Source organism: Dendrobates tinctorius, unplaced genomic scaffold (assembly GCF_039654945.1).
Source record: "Dendrobates tinctorius isolate UK_male_01 unplaced genomic scaffold, ASM3965494v1 ptg000203l, whole genome shotgun sequence".
Classification (NCBI taxonomy): domain Eukaryota; kingdom Metazoa; phylum Chordata; class Amphibia; order Anura; family Dendrobatidae; genus Dendrobates; species Dendrobates tinctorius.
In genome coordinates, this window is record NW_027361870.1 from 18,399,796 (window position 1) to 18,418,852 (window position 19,057).

The following is a 19,057-nucleotide window of genomic DNA, read 5'->3' on the forward strand; positions in this document are numbered from 1 at the left end:
AAAACAAGTTATCATCTATAGATAGGACAGGTGATACCTTACTGACTAGTGGGGGTTTGACCACTGGGTCCCACACCAATAAGCATAACAAGGCACTTTCCCCCGCCCTAATTAGAAGTAGCCATACACATGCTCGACCACCACTCCATTAATCCTGTAAGGGGCTGTCGAGCTTTTTGGCAGCCCCATGGAGAATGACTGGAGTGGCGGTCAGTCATCCGACCTGCCTCTCCGTTTTGTAACCGGTATAAGTTCCCACGGGAGATAGAAATTCCCCATTTTGCTGATCAGTGGAGCCTCCAGCGATAGGATTCAAACCAACTAGTAAATTATCACCTATCCATACCTATTTTCACTAAACAACACCTTTTACTCTAGCAGTGTGTTCACACATAGTTTTTTTATGTAGACATTGAAGGGCATCCACCTCAAAACCCACTAATAACGCACTCTCTCTGCACCTATAACTTTGAGATATGGACAGGTGTTTAGTAGGGTCTTTGAGCTATAAAGCTTCTGAAAGGGATTGACAAGTTTAGAAAACCCAGTTTTAGATCCCCTACTAAGGAGTTGGAGATCCATAGAGAACCGAGGAGGTCCTTTGTGCAATATCCTCATTTCTTGGCCACAGAGGAGAGCAGTTACTAAGAATGCTTTGTGGTCTAGAGAGCGGACCCCACTACAGACTATTACTTACGGTACATACGGGTGTATTTCTTTTCCAACTTAAAATAAAATCATACCCAACAATTGCCTGCATCTCAAACTAATGGATCAATGTTGGCGAAATTTGAGAAGAGCAGGATACAAGGGTTTGTCGTAGAGGAAACAGTTTTTTTTTTAGAAAGTCCCAGGCTTATGACTCAATGAGCCTTTCCCATACATCTGGATCCCACAGATCGGATACAGCAACCTCTTTATAAATGTATGAATCTGGATCACTCTGACACCACTAGATTTCCTTTTCATGGCAACAACAAGTTGTATACCTGAACAGAGCAGGTAGCTGCAATCACTCCATCCACTGGAGTCTCAGAGAATGGGTCAAATGTCCTGTCTGGACGTCTCATGAAGTCTGGTTTTAGTAGGAACCTGATGAATGGCAATAAAATATTTAAAAATATTTAAATACAAACTAATATTCATTAAAAAATTAGACAACTGCTATAGATTTACAACCGCTGATCAAAAAAGTCAAAATCAGATCCGCCTACGACAAAGACTGTTACTCTACGCATACAGTAACAGTCAAACAAATCATTAAAGGGAATCTGTCAGCAGGTTTTTGCTACATCATCTGACAGCAACATGATAAAGGGTCAGGATCCCTGATTCCAATGATGTATCACTTAGTTTACTGGGTGCAGCAGTAATGATTCTGTTTTCTGTGCTGCAGATCTAGCAGAGCTCTGAATGCTGAGCTGTGTACAACCCCGCCAACACCACTGAATAACAGATATCTGTGTACATTGTATATAGGGTTGACGAAGAGGTATGAAACACGTTCTCCTCTAATGATAATGTCCTGCTAATAAAACAATGATTTTATTGAAACAGAAAAACACAGCCATCACTGAAATCAGAGTCTCTACCCCTAAATCATGGTGCTCTCAGATTATGCAGCAAACCACTAATGACAGTTTCATTTAAAATGTACCTGTCGTTTCAGGTACGTTTTCCAAATATGCTGCTTTGTGCATAAAAGAGGAATAACACTATGTCTGCCTATTTTATAACTGGTATCCTGCATTATTCTTCAGTTTTACCCTGTGTGGGGGCTCTATGTCAAAAGTTCAGTTCTCTAAGAGTTAATGGATAACAAGCTACTTTGATATCTCCCATACACAGCACACAAAAAGATGAGGGATTCCTTCTCTTCTTTCTCTATAACACACACAAGAAGTGGTAGAAGCATGGAAGACATTTATACAGCAGTACTGAACAATGTGGCTGTGAATCCAGCATCACGATCTGCATATGTCTCCTGGTCTCTCACTCCTCCTCCCCTTTTCCCTCATCAAAGACTTCAACTCATTATGTAACCTGTCACCTCACTGTGGGAGTAGTCAGAGTAAAGGGCCTGTCACACTAAGTGATATCGCTAGCAATATCGCTATAACGTCACTGGTTTTTGTGACGTTATAGCGATATTGCTAGCGATATCGCTGTGTCTGATACTTACCTACGACCGCTCCCCCGCTGGTTATCGCTGATCGCGCGAGAACGTCCTGGACTGTTTCTCGTCATCAGCTTCCTGCTGGGCTTCCTGCTGTGACGACAAGTGACACGTGGACGCGGGCGGGAGGACGTCAGGATCGCCTCGTCTGACAGGTAAGTAGCGATCCCCGTCTCCTGCGATGTCGCTGGTGAGATCTGCCTGTGTGGCAGCTCACTAGCGACCACTTAGCGATGCACCAGCGATCCTGACCGCGTCATATCACTGGTCGGGATCGCTGGTACATCGCTAAGTGTGACAGTACCTTAAGACAGAATTTATCTGTTTTTTTTCAAGTAGATGGTGAGTTCAGGAGAAGGGGGAAGAGGAAGAAGTGGTAATAAGTGGAGAAAGAAGCATATTTCCCTGATAAGATACATTTCTAAGTTTATTATATTCACTTGTACTATTGATTTATGCAAAGTTTGCTGACCATTAAACTATAAGATTAATTTTCTACTTTCTGTGATCTTACCCACAGGATCCGTTGTATTCAAACTTCCCCTGGTTCAGCTGCATTGCCAGATCTATTGAGAGAAAAATATTACTAGTTCATCATACATAACCGATCAGTTCATGCATGTGCATTAGACCATCGCTGTTCGGTCACACCGGCTCATATGATTCACAAGAAGTGATGCGCTTGTCATTGGGTGACATAACAAGTCTATGAACAATGATGTATGGGTGTAGTGATACTCCATAATGACCTCAAAGGCAACATGGAAAGCCAATGGCACATATATCGGCATAAGTCTATTTAACCCATTTACTGACATCATCATAGTCCCGTAGTGATTTAAGTCAGATGCAGCCATGGGAGATCTGGCATTGGGGACATCATGTGGTTGTTAAAATGTGCATATATTACGATTGTGGAGAAAGCTGCCATTGTCTTGGGATGGTTTACACATATTCTGCAAAGGCATGTTTAAAAAGAGCCTGTCTCCTTAGAAAACTGTATTTACCTGCAGATTTCAGGTTAAAAATAAATTTATTTCCACACAGGAGCTGCCGGCTTTCAGTTAGGTCCACAGCATCGCTCACTATGTGTGCCGCAGCTGAAAGCACTTTGATTAACCTGATCCCAGTGCACAGATGCGCTGAGGAGCAAGATGTCAATCAAAGTGTTGGGACGTGCTTTCTGCTGCTTGCTGCTTACAGTATAGATTTCAGTGACTGTAATCCCTCCTTGCTCCGCCCTATGACTGAAAGCTGGCAACTCCTGTGAGGAAATTTGCTCATTTTCTTCTGGTTACCGCACTTTCAGTAAGGTGACCAGGGAGGAGTGTTAAGCTACTTACGTGCAGACAAACCCTATGTCTGCAGGTAAATAATTTTTCAAGGTGACAGGTTCCCTTTAAGAACTATCAAAGAGCACTGTACCACAGTAACATTCCTTTCCCTCAGTCACAGGGGTGATGGCTATAAAGCTTCTCACCCTCAGTTTGGCAATAGCTGTAGATCCATAGCGTTAGAGACCTTTGGATCTACAACTATCCTAGAATGAAAGTGTCGCACTTTCTGCTCTATGTATCCATCAAGTTTTACATCTCATTTCATGAGTAAAGCCTCATTCAGGTGCCTGATTTTCAGGTACGAATGGTATCCGTGGTTTTTACTTGTGACAGTCTATTGGGCCATTCATATGACTGTGATATTTTACAGACTGAGTGGTCTGTGGAAAAATGTCAAATTTTGATCTCAGGGTCCATGAGTCTGTGAAAAAAATCGGACAGTGCCCGGATGACACTCGACATTTTCACGGACTGTCGGAATGGAGAAGGTGGAGAAACTTTTTTTTAAATATTTCCATGTATGAGAAAACTGAGATCAAAGTCTGATCAAAATAATCAGAGCGTTCTTCTCCTATATGTGAATGAGACATAAAGCTTTGTACTGTACATCTTGGTCTTCTTTCTGGATAAAAACAAGACAACGCTGGTGATTTCTATGGGAATCAGGACTGAGGAGCTTTTATGACATGGCGCCATGAGTTGTATCCATTCCTCGAAGGAATCAAAGAGCCTCCAAGATAACTATGGACATGCTGCCATTCTTCATCTACCTACGTCATTTACCGTCCTCCAGGACAATTCTGAAGTTTTCTGTAGGAAGATTATTTGCAGTGAGCAGGGTCCTAGACACATTTATCAGATTCTCCATGGGGTCTCTGCTGCTTTTTTTTTGGCTAAACCTTTTTTGTAAACCCAAATAACAGGAGACAGTCAGGGATCAGATAATGCTCAGATTCTACTTTTCTCTGTATTTCTGCACGACAGTAAATTAGAATTCTTAGCATTTTCCACAACACATTATCCCAGTCCTCATTAATGCCGCATCACTTGTCCATTTGCTAATCACCATGCAGAACACACGGCACTTCTATATATACCCTGACTGCTCGCTGAGTCCATGACTTGTCAGTAAACATCTTAATATCATTTGTGCGGATTCCATTTCCAATATTAAAAGCCAGAGGCGTTTTTGTAGCATCTGTTTTGGAAGTTAGAAAGCAAAGGCCTCCTTGGCTTTCAGCTTGACTGGGCGTCACAACCTACCTGGGGTCTGATAGTTCAGAGAGACCATCTGGCAGCCGGCGTTCCAGAAAATTTGAGGCATATAATTACTGGAATCCACTCGCCCACCCTTGGGGTAGATGCGGCTCATCTGCCGCTTGTTATAGCTGTGAATATTGTTAAGGAAAAAACAAACTGAAATATTCTCCACAACACTACATTTGTTGCAATGCTACATTTATTTATTTTGCTTGCTCATATAGCACCATCATATACCACAGCGCTATTCAGACAACATCAATGTCCCCATTGGGCTCACAATCTAAATTCCCTATCAGTATGTCTTTGGAATGTGGGAGGAAACCGGAGAGCCCGGAGGAAACCCACGCAAACACGGGGAGAACATACAAACTCCTTGCAGATGTTGTCCTTGGTGGGATTTGAACAGAGGGTCCCATTGCTACAAAGCAGCAGTGCGAACCACTGAGCCATTGTGCTAACCACTGAGCCACCCTGCTGTTTCAGTGTGGCAAATGACAAATTCTTAACGAATAGTACAGTAATAAAGCATGTAATGTTCTTAGGCTATGTGCATGTTGAGTTTTTGCAGCTGATTTTGCTGGAGCACAAACCAGAGTGTTAGGCTACTTTCACACTAGCGTCCCCTGCGTCGGGGTGACGTAGCGTCGCACGTTGTGAAAGTTTTGCCCAACGGGGGCAGCGGATGCAGTTTTTCAACGCATCCGCTGCCCCATTGTAATGTCCGGGGAGGAGGGGGCGGAGATTTGGCGGCGCATGTGCAGTCGAAAATGGCGTGCACGCCGCACCAAAAAACATTACATGTAACGTTTTTGTGTGCGTCGCGGCCGCCAAAACACGACGCATCCGTCGCACGACAGATGCGACGTGTGGCAATGCGTCGCTAATTCAAGTCTATGGAGAAAAAACGCATCCTGCGGCAACTTTGCAGGATGCGTTTTTTCGCCAAAACGACGCATTGCGACTTACGTCGGCCGACGCTAGTGTGAAAGTAGCCTTAGCAGTAAAAACACTGCAAAAAATATGAGCGGTTTTGCCACATTTTTATATGTGTTTTGATCTGCGTTTTTTTTCCCTTTTATTTGCCCGGGTGAAAAACGTTGCAAAAATACTAAAAGAACTGACATGCTGCGGACTTGAAAAAATGATTTGGTGCAAAGAAATACCAACAAGAAATGGAAGGAGTTTCCAGCTCTCCACAGCGGTCTGTAGTTCTCTGGAGCTCGAATCAACGCCATTACTCAGGTGGGGAGACAAGTAAATGAGCAGGAGATTTCAGAAATCTCATTCACTTTGCTGGTACTGGAAACCGCTTCACTTTTCACAAGGAACACGTGTGCGGAAAAAAGAGGCAAAAAGGCCAAATGTGGCCCATTGCCACCACTGCCTGCTTATGGTCTCCTTTGGGCCCATATGTATCGGTGATGTTTTGCCTGTAGCACCATGCCACCATAGGTGTCCTAGTGCATCGCCGGAGCCCATCTACAGCCTTGCACCCACACGCTTTCAGTGCTGTTCTCATAGAGTTTGTGCCCCAATATCTTGTACTTCTGTGTGGTTGCACAAGGGAATAGTCCACATTCTCACCTTTAGACCTCATTCACACGTCCGTGTTGCATGTATGTGATGTGTCCCCTTTTTCGCACAGATAGGACATGTACCATTATAACCTACAGTTGTGGCCAAAAGTATTGACACCTCTGCAATTTTGTCAGACAATACTCAGTTTCTTCCTGAAAATTATTGCAAACACAAATTCTTTGGTATTATTATCTTCATTTAATTTGTCTTAAACGAAAAAACACAAAAGAGAATGAAGCAAAAAGCAAAACATTGATCATTTCACACAAAACTCCAAAAATGGGTCAGACAAAAGTATTGGCACCCTCAGCCTAATACTTGGTTGCACAACCTTTAGCCAAGATAACTGCGACCAACCGCTTCCGGTAACCATCAATGAGTTTCTTACAATGCTCTGCTGGAATTTTAGACCATTCTTCTTTGGCAAACTGCTCCAGGTCCCTGATATTTGAAGGGTGCCTTCTCCAAACTGCCATTTTTACATCTCTCCACAGGTGTTCTATGGGATTCAGGTCTGGACTCATTGTTGGCCACCTTAGAAGTCTCCAGTGCTTTCTCTCAAACCATTTTCTAGTGCTTTTTGGAGTGTGTTTTGGGTCATTGTCCTGCTGGAAGACCAATGACCTCTGAGGGAGACCCAGCTTTCTCACACTGGGGCCTACATTATGCTGCAAAATTTGTTGGTAGTCTTCAGACTTCATAATGCCATGCACACGGTCAAGCAGTCCAGTGCCAGAGGCAGCAAAGCAACCCCAAAACATCAGGGAACCTCCGCCATGTTTGACTGTAGGGACCGTGTTTTTTTCTTTGAATGCCTCTTTTTTTTCTCCTGTAAGCTCTATGTTGATGCCTTTGCCCAAAAAGCTCTACTTTTGTCTCATCTGACCAGAGAACATTCTTCCAAAACGTTTTAGGCTTTTTCAGGTAAGTTTTGGCAAACTCCAGCCTGGCTTTTTTATGTCTCGGGGTAAGAAGTGGGGTCTTCCTGGGTCTCCTACCATACAGTCCCTTTTCATTCAGACGCCGACGGATAGTACAGGTTGACACCGTTGTACCCTCGGACTGCAGGGCAGCTTGAACTTGTTTGGATGTTAGTTGAGGTTCTTTATCTAACATCCGCACAATCTTGCGTTGAAATCTCTTGTCAATTTTTCTTTTCCGGCCACATCTAGGGAGGTTAGCCACAGTGCCTTGGGCTTTAAACTTCTTGATGACACTGCGCACGGTAGACACAGGAACATTCAGGTCTTTGGAGATGGACTTGTAGCCTTGAGATTGCTCATGCTTCCTCACAATTTGGTTTCTCAAGTCCTCAGACAGTTCTTTGGTCTTCTTTCTTTTCTCCATGCTCAATGTGGTACACACAAGGACACAGGACAGAGGTTGAGTCAACTTTAATCCATGTCAACTGGCTGCAAGTGTGATTTAGTTATTGCCAACACCTGTTAGGTGCCACAGGTAAGTTACAGGTGCTGTTAGTTACACAAATTAGAGAAGCATCACATGATTTTTGGAACAGTGCCAATACTTTTGTCCACCCTCTTTTTTATGTTTGGTGTGGAATTATATACAATTTGGCTTTAGGACAATTCTTTTAGTGTTTTTTCATTTAAGACAAATTAAATGAAGATAATAATACCAAAGAATTTGTGATTGCAATCATTTTCAGGAAGAAACTGAGTATTATCTGACAAAATTGCAGGGGTGTCAATACTTTTGGCCACAACTGTATGGTGCTATTCACATGTGAATATTTTTTCACAAACCCTGTGTCCATGCAAAACTCATGGAGACTTGTCCGTTTTTTTCAGCAGCATGGATGAAAAGGGCCAAAACAAGTGTATGGGTCTGTGAAATACGCGGATGGCATCAGAAGAAGCTTTGTAAGTCATTTATCCACTCATGACACTGATGGGAAAAACGGGCACACGGACCGTACACTGACGACACGTGTTTAAAGGGAATCTGTCACCTCATTTTTCCGATATGAGATGCGGCCACCTCCATCAGGGGCTTATCTACAGCATTCTGGGCAGTGCACATGAGCGCTTTTTTTCACTGACTGAATCTGCGTGTGAAAATAATCACAGCCTGCACTAGTTTACTTGATAAATCGGACGAGACTCACCCATTCAAAGCCACTTTTCTGGATGAAAGTAACTGACTTTTTACACAACTACCATGAGAAGTGGCAGTAGGGAGCGGATTGTACGCACAAGTGCAGTGGAGAGGGAAGAAAGTATCTCAGGAAGGGCACAGAATACAGGTTATAGACAAGTAGAAAAACACATAGAGCGGAAATAAGCAAAGTATTGGAGCTCTGCTGAGACATTAACACAAGTAAAGACAGCAGCACCCTGGATATACACAGACCTCACATCCAGCCTATATTACAGGGAGAGACACTCCACATAGGAAAAAAAATCTGAAACGTATCAGGCTGAAAACTTCATATCAGGGGTCTGAAAATGGATATGTCAAAGATGTTCTTAGACTTTTATGGTGAAAACCTTTCAATTTTCTTGTTCTTACCCTGATTCCTACATATCTCACATGCCAGCATTTGATCAGGATTTACTTACATACATTATTTTTTCATAAGTGGAGATTTCTGTCCTAAGCTATATTACCTATCCACCGAATAGATGATTAATGCTACCCCGGTGGGGGTTTAGGTTTTACAAAGAAACTGTAAGGATACTTTACAAACTCAATAGCATGGGTCTTCAGATACCCCAACCCCACTGACTCATTGAAGGATGACATGTTGAAATGAATGTTCCGTTCTAAAGAAGGAATAGAAGAGAAAGTAACGTTAGCATGTCATGTTATTCTCCGCTATTATATCTGTTATTGGCATTCACGTCTCTGCACACCAACATGGGTTCTATAAAGGCAGCAATCACACAGGGAATCAAAGGGCATCATTTCCATAACAATCGCATTTGCAGGAAAGGTGAAGCCCTCAGAACATGATATGTTAATCCCTTACTCAACATACATCACATTGATAGTAAATGTGAAACCAGCGGCACAATTTAGCCTGAATAGTGGACAGCCATCTGCTCTCGCTGTTTCGCTGTTATAAAGCTCCCTCTGGTGGATGAATGACTAACTACAATCATAAAAATGTGCGTTTTCTTGGGGAGATTTATTAAGCCCGGTGTACATTATACCATAACCATCTAATATATAAAGCTCAAGTGTATGTATGTGTGTGTATATGTGTGTGTGTGTATGTATGTATGTGTGTGTATGTGTGTGTGTGTGTATGTCAAGGATTGGCATCCGCACCGTCGCAGCTACAGCCATAAAATTTGGCACAGTCACACGTCTGGACCCCGAGAGCGGCATAGACTATGTTGTGAGGCGAAATTTTAACCCCGCGCGTTCCAATTCACCAAATAATTTTGCCCCTATCTACATAATGGGGAAAAAGTGTGTGTGTGTCAAGCCCCGCCCCCTCATTATGATGTCATAATGGTTGCCATGGCGACGCTGATGTCATCATAGGTTGCAAGCCCCGCCCCTCATTATGATGTCATAATGGTTGACTATGGCATGGAGGATGTGTGATGGGTATATGGGCACGGGACTATGGGATGGTCATTGCTTGCGTTGAGAAACATGTGATGGTGTCTCCGCGGCTTCTGTTTTGCATGTTTTGCATATTTCCCATAAGGGATGGGGGCAGTGCTCTAGAATCACTGCGTTGAGAAACACGTGATGGTGTCTCCGCAGTGTTGGATGTTGATCTCCATGAGGTCATTCATCCTCATTTTCACAGTCTTTTACTAGGCATTGCTCCTACCAGCCAGTTTCCTACTCCACACTGATGAGGGGCAATACCCCGAAACAGCTGTCTGTGGATGGATACCATGTTTTGGCACAGGTGGTTTCCTTCATTGGAGACTTCCCTTCCCGTGGTTGTTCCTTCCCAGGGAAAGACCTGGCTAGTCATTGCTTGCGTTGAGAAACATGTGATGGTGTCTCCGCGGCTTGTGTTTTGCATGTTTTTGCATATTTCCCATAAGGAATGGGGGCATTGCTCTAGAATCACTGCGTTGAGAAACACGTGATGGTGTCTCCGCAGTGTTGGATGTTGATCTCCATGAGTTCATTCATCCTCATTTTTCACAGGGTATATGGGCATGGGACTATGGGATGCAGGATATGTATGATGGGTATATGGGAACGGGACTATGGGATGGAGGATATGTATGATGGGTATATGGGCACGGGACTATGAGATGAAGGATGTGTGATGGGTATATGGGCATTCGACTATGGGATGGAGGATATGTATGATGGGTATATGGGCATTCGACTATGGGATGGAGGATATGTATGATGGGTATATGGGCATTCGACTATGGGATGGAGGATATGTATGATGGGTATATGGGCACGGGACTATGGGATGGAGGATATGTATGATGGGTATATGGGCATGGGACTATGGGATGGAGGATATGTATGATGGGTATATGGGCACGAGACTATGGGATGGAGGATATGTATGATGGGTATATGGGCACGGGACTATGGGATGGAGGATATGTATGATGGGTATATGTGCACGGGACTATGAGATGAAGGATGTGTGATGGGTATATGGGCATTCGACTATGGGATGGAGGATATGTATGATGGGTATATGGGCACGGGACTATGGGATGGAGGATATGTATGATGGGTATATGGGCATGGGACTATGGGATGGAGGATATGTATGATGGGTATATGGGCACGAGACTATGGGATGGAGGATATGTATGATGGGTATATGGGCACGGGACTATGGGATGGAGGATATGTATGATGGGTATATGTGCACGGGACTATGAGATGAAGGATGTGTGATGGGTATATGGGCATTCGACTATGGGATGGAGGATATGTATGATGGGTATATTGGCACGGGACTATGGGATGGAGGATGTGTGTGATGGATATATGAGCACAAGTCTATGGGATGGAGGATGTGTGATGGGTATATGGGCACTCGACTATGGGATGGAGGATAATGATAATTTGCTATAACTAACCACACAGTTAGTTACTATGCCTGGGCAGCGCCGGGCACTTCAGCTAGTTCTAAATAAAGCGCACAATGGTGTAATATGTGGGTGATTTACAAGCGGTACATGCTTCTTACTAAATTAGGCTCATCATAGCTTCCAGCATAAACCACTTGAGCAATCTCCGCTGGATCCTCATGAGACAACAGGTGAGTATTCCCCAGTTACTGATTTTAAAGCCATCCGTGCCTAAAGTTAATTTACATGAACTTTTTTACTGGTTTTTTTTCTCCCAATATCCCTTATTTCATCGCTTTACTTTCCTCCATAAAAGGATTTTCAATTTATTATTTTTTGTAAAATTTAATGCATGTACTGTGATATTTCTATGCTTCTGTATGAATGAGGCACAGCATATACCTAAGTATGTCATAACGGTAGGAAACATTGACAGTCTTGTGGGCCTTTAGTGGACCATGGGGACTCTAAGCTTCCAAATCTTCTCTCCACTCATTAAACTCAACCTTTAATTTGGTACATTAAATAGCAATGTTCCCTCACACCCAAAAATGAGAAAGTAAAATAAAGGGCGGTAAGCCCAATTAATTGCGCACTATTAGGGCATTAGAGCCGCACTTAACAAAGGAGACACCAGATGGCGCCATTATCAAATCTGTTCAGTAATCGCAGGTATTTTGCTCTATTTCCAGCGTTTATTAATATCGCTTTGATTTTAACGTCAAGTCTTGTGGTAAAACCTATTAATGCATCTTTGTAGCTCCATCCTTGTGTCTTAATTATTATACATTTGTGTTATTCATCTCATATGTGTTGTTTGCTCCACTAATGCAGTGTAAAATGAGTGCAGTTTTTCCATGGTGCGCTATTATATCCTGGTGTCACTATAAGGACCATATTAATTACTTAGTCGTTAAAAGCGGCTGACTCGGAACTCTGGTACAATTGCTGGTAGGCTTCAGTACTCACCTGCAATACTTTAGAAGTTAATGATTGCAGGGCTCTCATTTCCGGACTTTATAGATTAAATATTTAATAGCTTCCCTGACAGGTTTCACCTTAGCTGTGGCTTGATCAGGGGGTAATGGGCTATGCACTATGGAAAAACTGCACTTATTTTATGCCATATCAGTAGGGTAAAGGGCACATATGACATGAATAACATAAAGGACTATTAATTAAGATGCACAAACAGAGCTATAAAAATAAGAGATGCATTAAGGTTTACAATAAAACGTTAAATGAATTGCTGAAAGATGAAAAATTGCTGGAAATAAAGGAAAATATGCGGATACTGAAAAATTGCGCAAATAGCTCCATCTGGTGTCTTCTTTGCTAAGTGCAGCTCTAGTACATATATCATGTGATACAATTACTTATGCTCACTTCTTGCTCCCTTTTTTTTTTAACTTTTTTACTGATTTAAAAGTTGTTTTAATAATTTTAATGGGTGAGCATTTCTTGACTGAGGTTGGGAGGTTGCCCATTAAGACTCCTTACCAATTCTTCCCTCCCCTCTCCCCCATTTTTTTCCTATCTAATCTTTCTTACTATCTTTTAATCTTCTTCCCAAGATCTTTCTTTGGGGAGGAGCGAGGACTAAACTACAGCTGTCATCCTGCCCCTGATGTCTGACATTGGGGTGGAGCGAGGACCGTGCACTACAGCTGTCACCTTGCCCCTGATGTCTGACATTAAGGTGGAGCGAGGACTAAACTACAGCTGTCAACCTGCCCCTGATGTCTGACATTAAGGTGGAGCGAGGACTGTGCACTACAGCTGTCACCCTGCCCCTGATGTCTGACATTAAGGTGGAGCGAGGACCGTGCACTACAGCTGTCACCCTGCCCCTGATGTCTGACATTAAGGTGGAGCGAGGACTGTGCACTACAGCTGTCACCCTGCCCCTGATGTCTGACATTAAGGTGGAGCGAGGACTGTGCACTACAGCTGTCACCCTGCCCCTGATGTCTGACATTAAGGTGGAGTGAGGACTGTGCACTACAGCTGTCACCCTGCCCCTGATGTCTGACATTAAGGTGGAGCGAGGACCGTGCACTACAGCTGTCACCCTGCCCCTGATGTCTGACATTAAGGTGGAGCAAGGACCGTGCACTGCAGCTGTCACCCTGCCCCTGATGTCTGACATTAAGGTGGAGCGAGGACTGTGCACTACAGCTGTCACCCTGCCCCTGATGTCTGACATTAAGGTGGAGCGAGGACTGTGCACTACAGCTGTCACCCTGCCCCTGATGTCTGACATTAAGGTGGAGCGAGGGCCGTGCACTACAGCTGTCACCCTGCCCCTGATGTCTGACATTAAGGTGGAGCAAGGACCGTGCACTGCAGCTGTCACCCTGCCCATGGGGGCATCGGCCACATGGCGGTGTGACAAATATGCCCATTATAATGTAGAAACTGCCTGCAAATCTTACCCAGCATTCTTTATCCACAGGTTTTAGGGCTGCTCCAATTCCTCTAATTCAGGAAGAGTGAGATTTCAATGACATGATTTGAGAAAAGCGCTCCCTGACCTGAGCGTTGCTGCATGGAAACATCTCACAGACATAGTGTATAGGGTACGGCTTGTGTCTTACCTTCTGCCACCTTGAAACCTTGAAATTTTACTGGCTGCGCATAGTTGATCATTGTAGATAAAAACGGATGTATGTTGGTTGTGGCGCCTACGTACTTATAATTCGCCATCCACGCTTGTTCATCATCTGCAGTTATTGCGCCCTAAAATGACAAATGGGTGTACACCGTCATCACTGCTCACATCCTCATCTATCCTGCTACGTACAGGATCCATAGTCACAGCTTCAACATCTGCAAGGTATAAAAGTCTAATCTCTCACAATCCTTACTCTCTGAGTTCAGCCCAGTGTTATCACTGGGACAAGTGTGGAGCTAAATTATCATTTACATCTGAACTGGCTTCAAAAGGTGCAGCTACACGTGTCTGCTGAAACAGTTTCAAGGGGTTGTCCACTTCTGCAAAGCCTCTTATTAAATGCTCTAGTGCCGAATATGAATTTAAAACAAAGTCTTTTGGCCACGTGCATATGTTGAGTGTTTGGCGAGTTCTTTACCTCAGTTTTTGTAAGCCAAAACCAGCAGTGGGTGAAAAATGGTGACGTGTTTCTAATATACTTTTCCTCTGTTCCACTCCTGATTTTGGCTTACAAATACTGATGTGAAATACTGACCAAATACTGAACGTGTGAGCGTGGCCTTAGAGTTAAAAATTGGCAAATCACAGCAGCGAATACTGGAATTTATCATCCAACAATGCCGCCAGTGCCCTTCATGAGCCTGAAGTACCGTATTTTGCGGTTTATAAGACGCACCAGATTATAAGACACACCACAAATTTTGAGGAAAAAAATAGGAAAAAAAAGTTTTTTTTTTAAATAAAATGGTGGTGCTTCTTACAATCCATGCGTCTTATTGCTTACCGGGGTGGTGGCTGCGGTGAAGCGGGGTCCCAGGGTCGCTGTTGGTGGAGGCAGGAGTGGGGCGATGCTGCAGACCCTAGACTGGGAGAAAGGGGTGTTCAGATGTGCGACACTGCGGGTGTTCGGCGGTGCGGGGGCTCCGCTGACATTTTCTGAAAACCCGGAGCCCCCGTACTTCCATAGTTTACTTTGCGGTGAACTCTGGGAAAATGGCTGCATGCGCAGAAGGAGATCTTGGCACAGAACTCATCTCCCGGAATCTTGGTGCCGAGATCTCCATCTGTGCATGCACTGCCCCCGGCAGTCATTTTCCCGTAGTCCACTGCAATGTAAACCATGGAAGTGCGAGGGTCCCGGGCTTTCACAAAATGTTGGCGGAGCCCACACATCACCGAACACCTGCAGTGTTGCACCTCCAAACACCCCTCATCCCAGCCTGCAGTAACACGCCACTCTTGTCTCCTCCAGCAGCGACCCTGGGACCCTGCTCCACCGCAGCCAGTAAGGTATATCCGCATTATAAGACGCACCCCCATTTTCCTCCCAAATATTGTGAAAAAAAAGTGCATCTTATAATTCTAAAAATACGGTAATTCAATATGTCTGGCAGGTGAATGATGAGGAACGTTTGCTCGTCAAAATGAATTATCGTTGACGATCATGTAACCAGTTGACAATCGGTAACTACGGTCACAAATGGCCATTTTCACTTGAAGGTTTATTAACCTCTTAGTGACCGGACCAAATTTTTTTAAATCCGGCCAGTGTCACTTTATGTGGTGCAATAACTCTGGAATGCTTCAACATATCCCAGTAATTCTGAGATGTTTTCCCTGTACATTGTAATTTATGAGAACTGTTTTTTGGGGCTTTATTTGATAATGCATATGGAATCTATGTTTTCTGTGGTCTATTAATACCCAAAAAGACAAGACTTGCTGCTATCTATTGGTTATACAAGAGGTTTCTCTATATTTGTACAATAATAGCCTGTGTATTATAGTAAGCACTATCTTTCATCTCTTTTATTTGCTTATTGTTTTCCCACCTGTAGTTTATAAGGGTCATTTAGGGTGAGTCTGGGACAGCCGCCGCAGAGTGGGGGCGCCAAATCGTATCTTTTAGGGTGCCAGCCTCCACTGTCAGGAAGGGATAGCAGGCTAGTGTAGGGCTATCGTAGGTTATTATTGTATAGAGTTTGTTAATTGTGTTATTGCACTAGGGGGGTGTTTTTTACCTCAATTTATTAAAGTTTCATATTTTTAATGGGATTATATGATTGCACAACAGCAGAGTTGCTTTATTCTCACCTTTTTGTTATTGTTTTCTTGTTCAGGATCTTCAATGACCTAAAAAAAAAGAAACACAAGTAGAATTATGATTTCTCTGAAAAGATGTATAACAAAGTAGCTTGTTTTTATGTCCGCAATCGATTTACGAGACTAAAAAGGATCATATGATCTGCTCTGCATTGCCAAAAATTAGGGTCTTTCTTTTTAGATGCTGTTTGGGCCATTTAATGGGTGTAATTATACCAACTAGTGAACCCAGTGGCATAACTAGAGTCTGATGGGCCCCAATGCCAGATTTGGATCGAGGTGCTCCCATCCTGATTATATAATGTCCTCCATCCTGGTCTATATATATACTGTATGTGCCCTCCATTCTCAGATTAATGTGCCTCATCCTGATATATGTCCCTTATCTTGGGTCCCATGCTTGTACAGTTGTGGCCAAAAGTATTGACACCCCTGCAATTTTGTCAGATAATACTTAGTTTCTTCCTGAAAATGATTGCAAACACAAATTCTTTGGTATTATTATCTTCATTTAATTTGTCTTAAATGAAAAAACACAAAAAGAATTGTCCTAAAGCCAAATTGGATATAATTCCACACCAAACATAAAAAAGAGGGTGGACAAAAGTATTGGCACTGTTCGAAAAATCATGTGATGCTTCTCTAATTTGTGTAATTAACAGCACCTGTAACTTACCTGTGGCACCTAACAGGTGTTGGCAATAACTAAATCACACTTGCAGCCAGTTGACATGGATTAAAGTTGACTCAACCTCTGTCCTGTGTCCTTGTGTGTACCACATTGAGCATGGAGAAAAGAAAGAAGACCAAAGACCTGTCTGAGGACTTGAGAAACCAAATTGTGAGGAAGCATGAGCAATCTCAAGGCTACAAGTCCATCTCCAAAGACCTGAATGTTCCTGTGTCTACCGTGCGCAGTGTCATCAAGAAGTTTAAACCCCATGGCACTGTGTCTAACCTCCCTAGATGTGGACCGAAAAGAAAAATTGACAAGAGATTTCAACGCAAGATTGTGCGGATAAAGAACCTCGACTAACATCCAAACAAGTTCAAGCTGCCCTGCAGTCCGAGGGTACAACAGTGTCAACCTGTACTATCCATTGGCATCTGAATGAAAAGGGACTGTATGGTAGGAGACCCAGGAAGACCCCACTTCTTACCCTGAGACATAAAAAAGCCAGGCTGGAGTTTGCCAAAACTTACCTGAAAAAGCCTAAAACGTTTTGGAAGAATGTTCTCTGGTCAGATGAGACAAAAGTAGAGCTTTTTGGGCAAAGGCATCAACATAGAATTTACAGGAGAAAAAAAGAGGCATCCAAAGAAAAGAACACGGTCCCTACAGTCAAACATGGAGGAGGTTCCCTGATGTTTTGGGGTTGCTTTGCTGCCTCTGGCACTGGACTGCTCGACAGTGTGCATGGCATTATGAAGTCTGAAGACTACCAACAAAATTTGCAGCATAATGTAGGGCCCAGTGTGAGAAAGCTGGGTCTCCCTCAGAGGTCATGGGTCTTCCAGCAGGACAATGACCCAAAACACACTTCAAAAAGCACTAGAAAATGGTTTGAGAGAAAGCACTGGAGACTTCTAAGGTGGCCAGCAATGAGTCCAGACCTGAATCCCATAGAACACTTGTGGAGAGATCTAAAAATGGCAGTTTGGAGAAGGCACCCTTCTAATATCAGGGACCTGGAGCAGTTTGCCAAAGAAGAATGGTCTAAAATTCCAGCAGAGCATTGTAAGAAACTCATTGATGGTTACCGGAAGTGGTTGGTCTCAGATATTTTCGCTAAAGGTTGTGCAACCAAGTATTAGGCTGAGGGTGCCAATACTTTTGTCTAACCCATTTTTGGAGTTTTGTGTGAAATGATCAATGTTTTGCTTTTTGCTTCATTCTCTTTTGTGTTTTTTCATTTAAGACAAATTAAATGAAGTTAATAATACCAAAGAATTTGTGTTTGCAATCATTTTCAGGAAGAAACTGAGTATTATCTGACAAAATTGCAGGGGTGTCAATACTTTTGGCCACAACTGTATATATATCCCCCATCATGGTACATATCCCCCGTTCTCACTCTGTTCTTTAATGTATAAAAGAAAAAAATAAAACATTAGACTGACCAGGGGAGACCTAGCAGTCATGGGGCCTCAAAGCAGAAGTATAATGCACTCCCCATAGTCCTCCCTATAGTACAATGCACCTCTCATAGTCCTCCATATAGTATCATGCTATAACAAAAAAAAGAACACTACCTTTTTCGAGCTGTTTGCCGCAGCCTCTTTTTGACTCAGGTCGTCCGCTGAGAGCTCACTTCCAAACTTGTATTCGGGGTGTGCTTCCTCCTCCTGATCGGCTGAGATAGAAGAACAAACACATTACTTAAAGGAATGTTTAATGTTTCAGGGAATAATAATATAGTTTTACAATTTTCCAATAATACAAGTTATACTCATCCTCCCTAATCCCCTGCAGATCTCCTTACAACACTTATATAGTCATTGCTGGCCTATGCATCCTGGTCCAGTCCTGACATTTAATTTTTCACTTGATAAAGAAGCCGGCATGGCATTGAAATATGTTGTGAATAAAAAACCTTTTTATCATCATCATTGTTGAAGAATCGTATTACTCCAGCAGCGGAGCACACCTACATATTTCGTCCAACTGGTCCTGTCCTTTTTATCTTGCATTGTTTAATTTTTCACTTTTTACGATTTTATTAGTTTTACTTATTTCTATTTTTTTTTTTATTTCCTATGTCTCGAAGAAACTGAGATAGCTGTGTAATCCGATCATTCCTCTGTGTGCCAATCACCACATTCGTGCACCATATTTTTAAAAAGACATGAACACACTGGAGCAAGTTCAGAGAAGAGCGACCGGTCT

At 43.1% G+C, this 19,057-nt stretch overlaps 1 protein-coding gene across 10 annotated transcripts in view; it reads right to left on the minus strand.

Annotated features, from left to right (window-relative positions):
* The window catches only part of PLCB4 (phospholipase C beta 4), a 380,991-nt gene that overhangs the window by 58,925 nt on the left and 303,009 nt on the right, over positions 1-19,057 (minus strand). For all 10 annotated transcript variants that reach the window (XM_073553858.1, XM_073553856.1, XM_073553855.1 and 7 more), the window contains 7 exons: positions 18,424-18,524; positions 16,162-16,200; positions 13,991-14,132; positions 9,056-9,140; positions 4,777-4,901; positions 2,691-2,742; positions 990-1,092 (listed from right to left, as the gene is read on the minus strand). In XM_073553858.1, the coding sequence (XP_073409959.1) occupies positions 990-1,092; positions 2,691-2,742; positions 4,777-4,901; positions 9,056-9,140; positions 13,991-14,132; positions 16,162-16,200; positions 18,424-18,524 (647 nt within the window). The remainder of the gene's footprint in view (positions 1-989; positions 1,093-2,690; positions 2,743-4,776; positions 4,902-9,055; positions 9,141-13,990; positions 14,133-16,161; positions 16,201-18,423; positions 18,525-19,057) is intronic.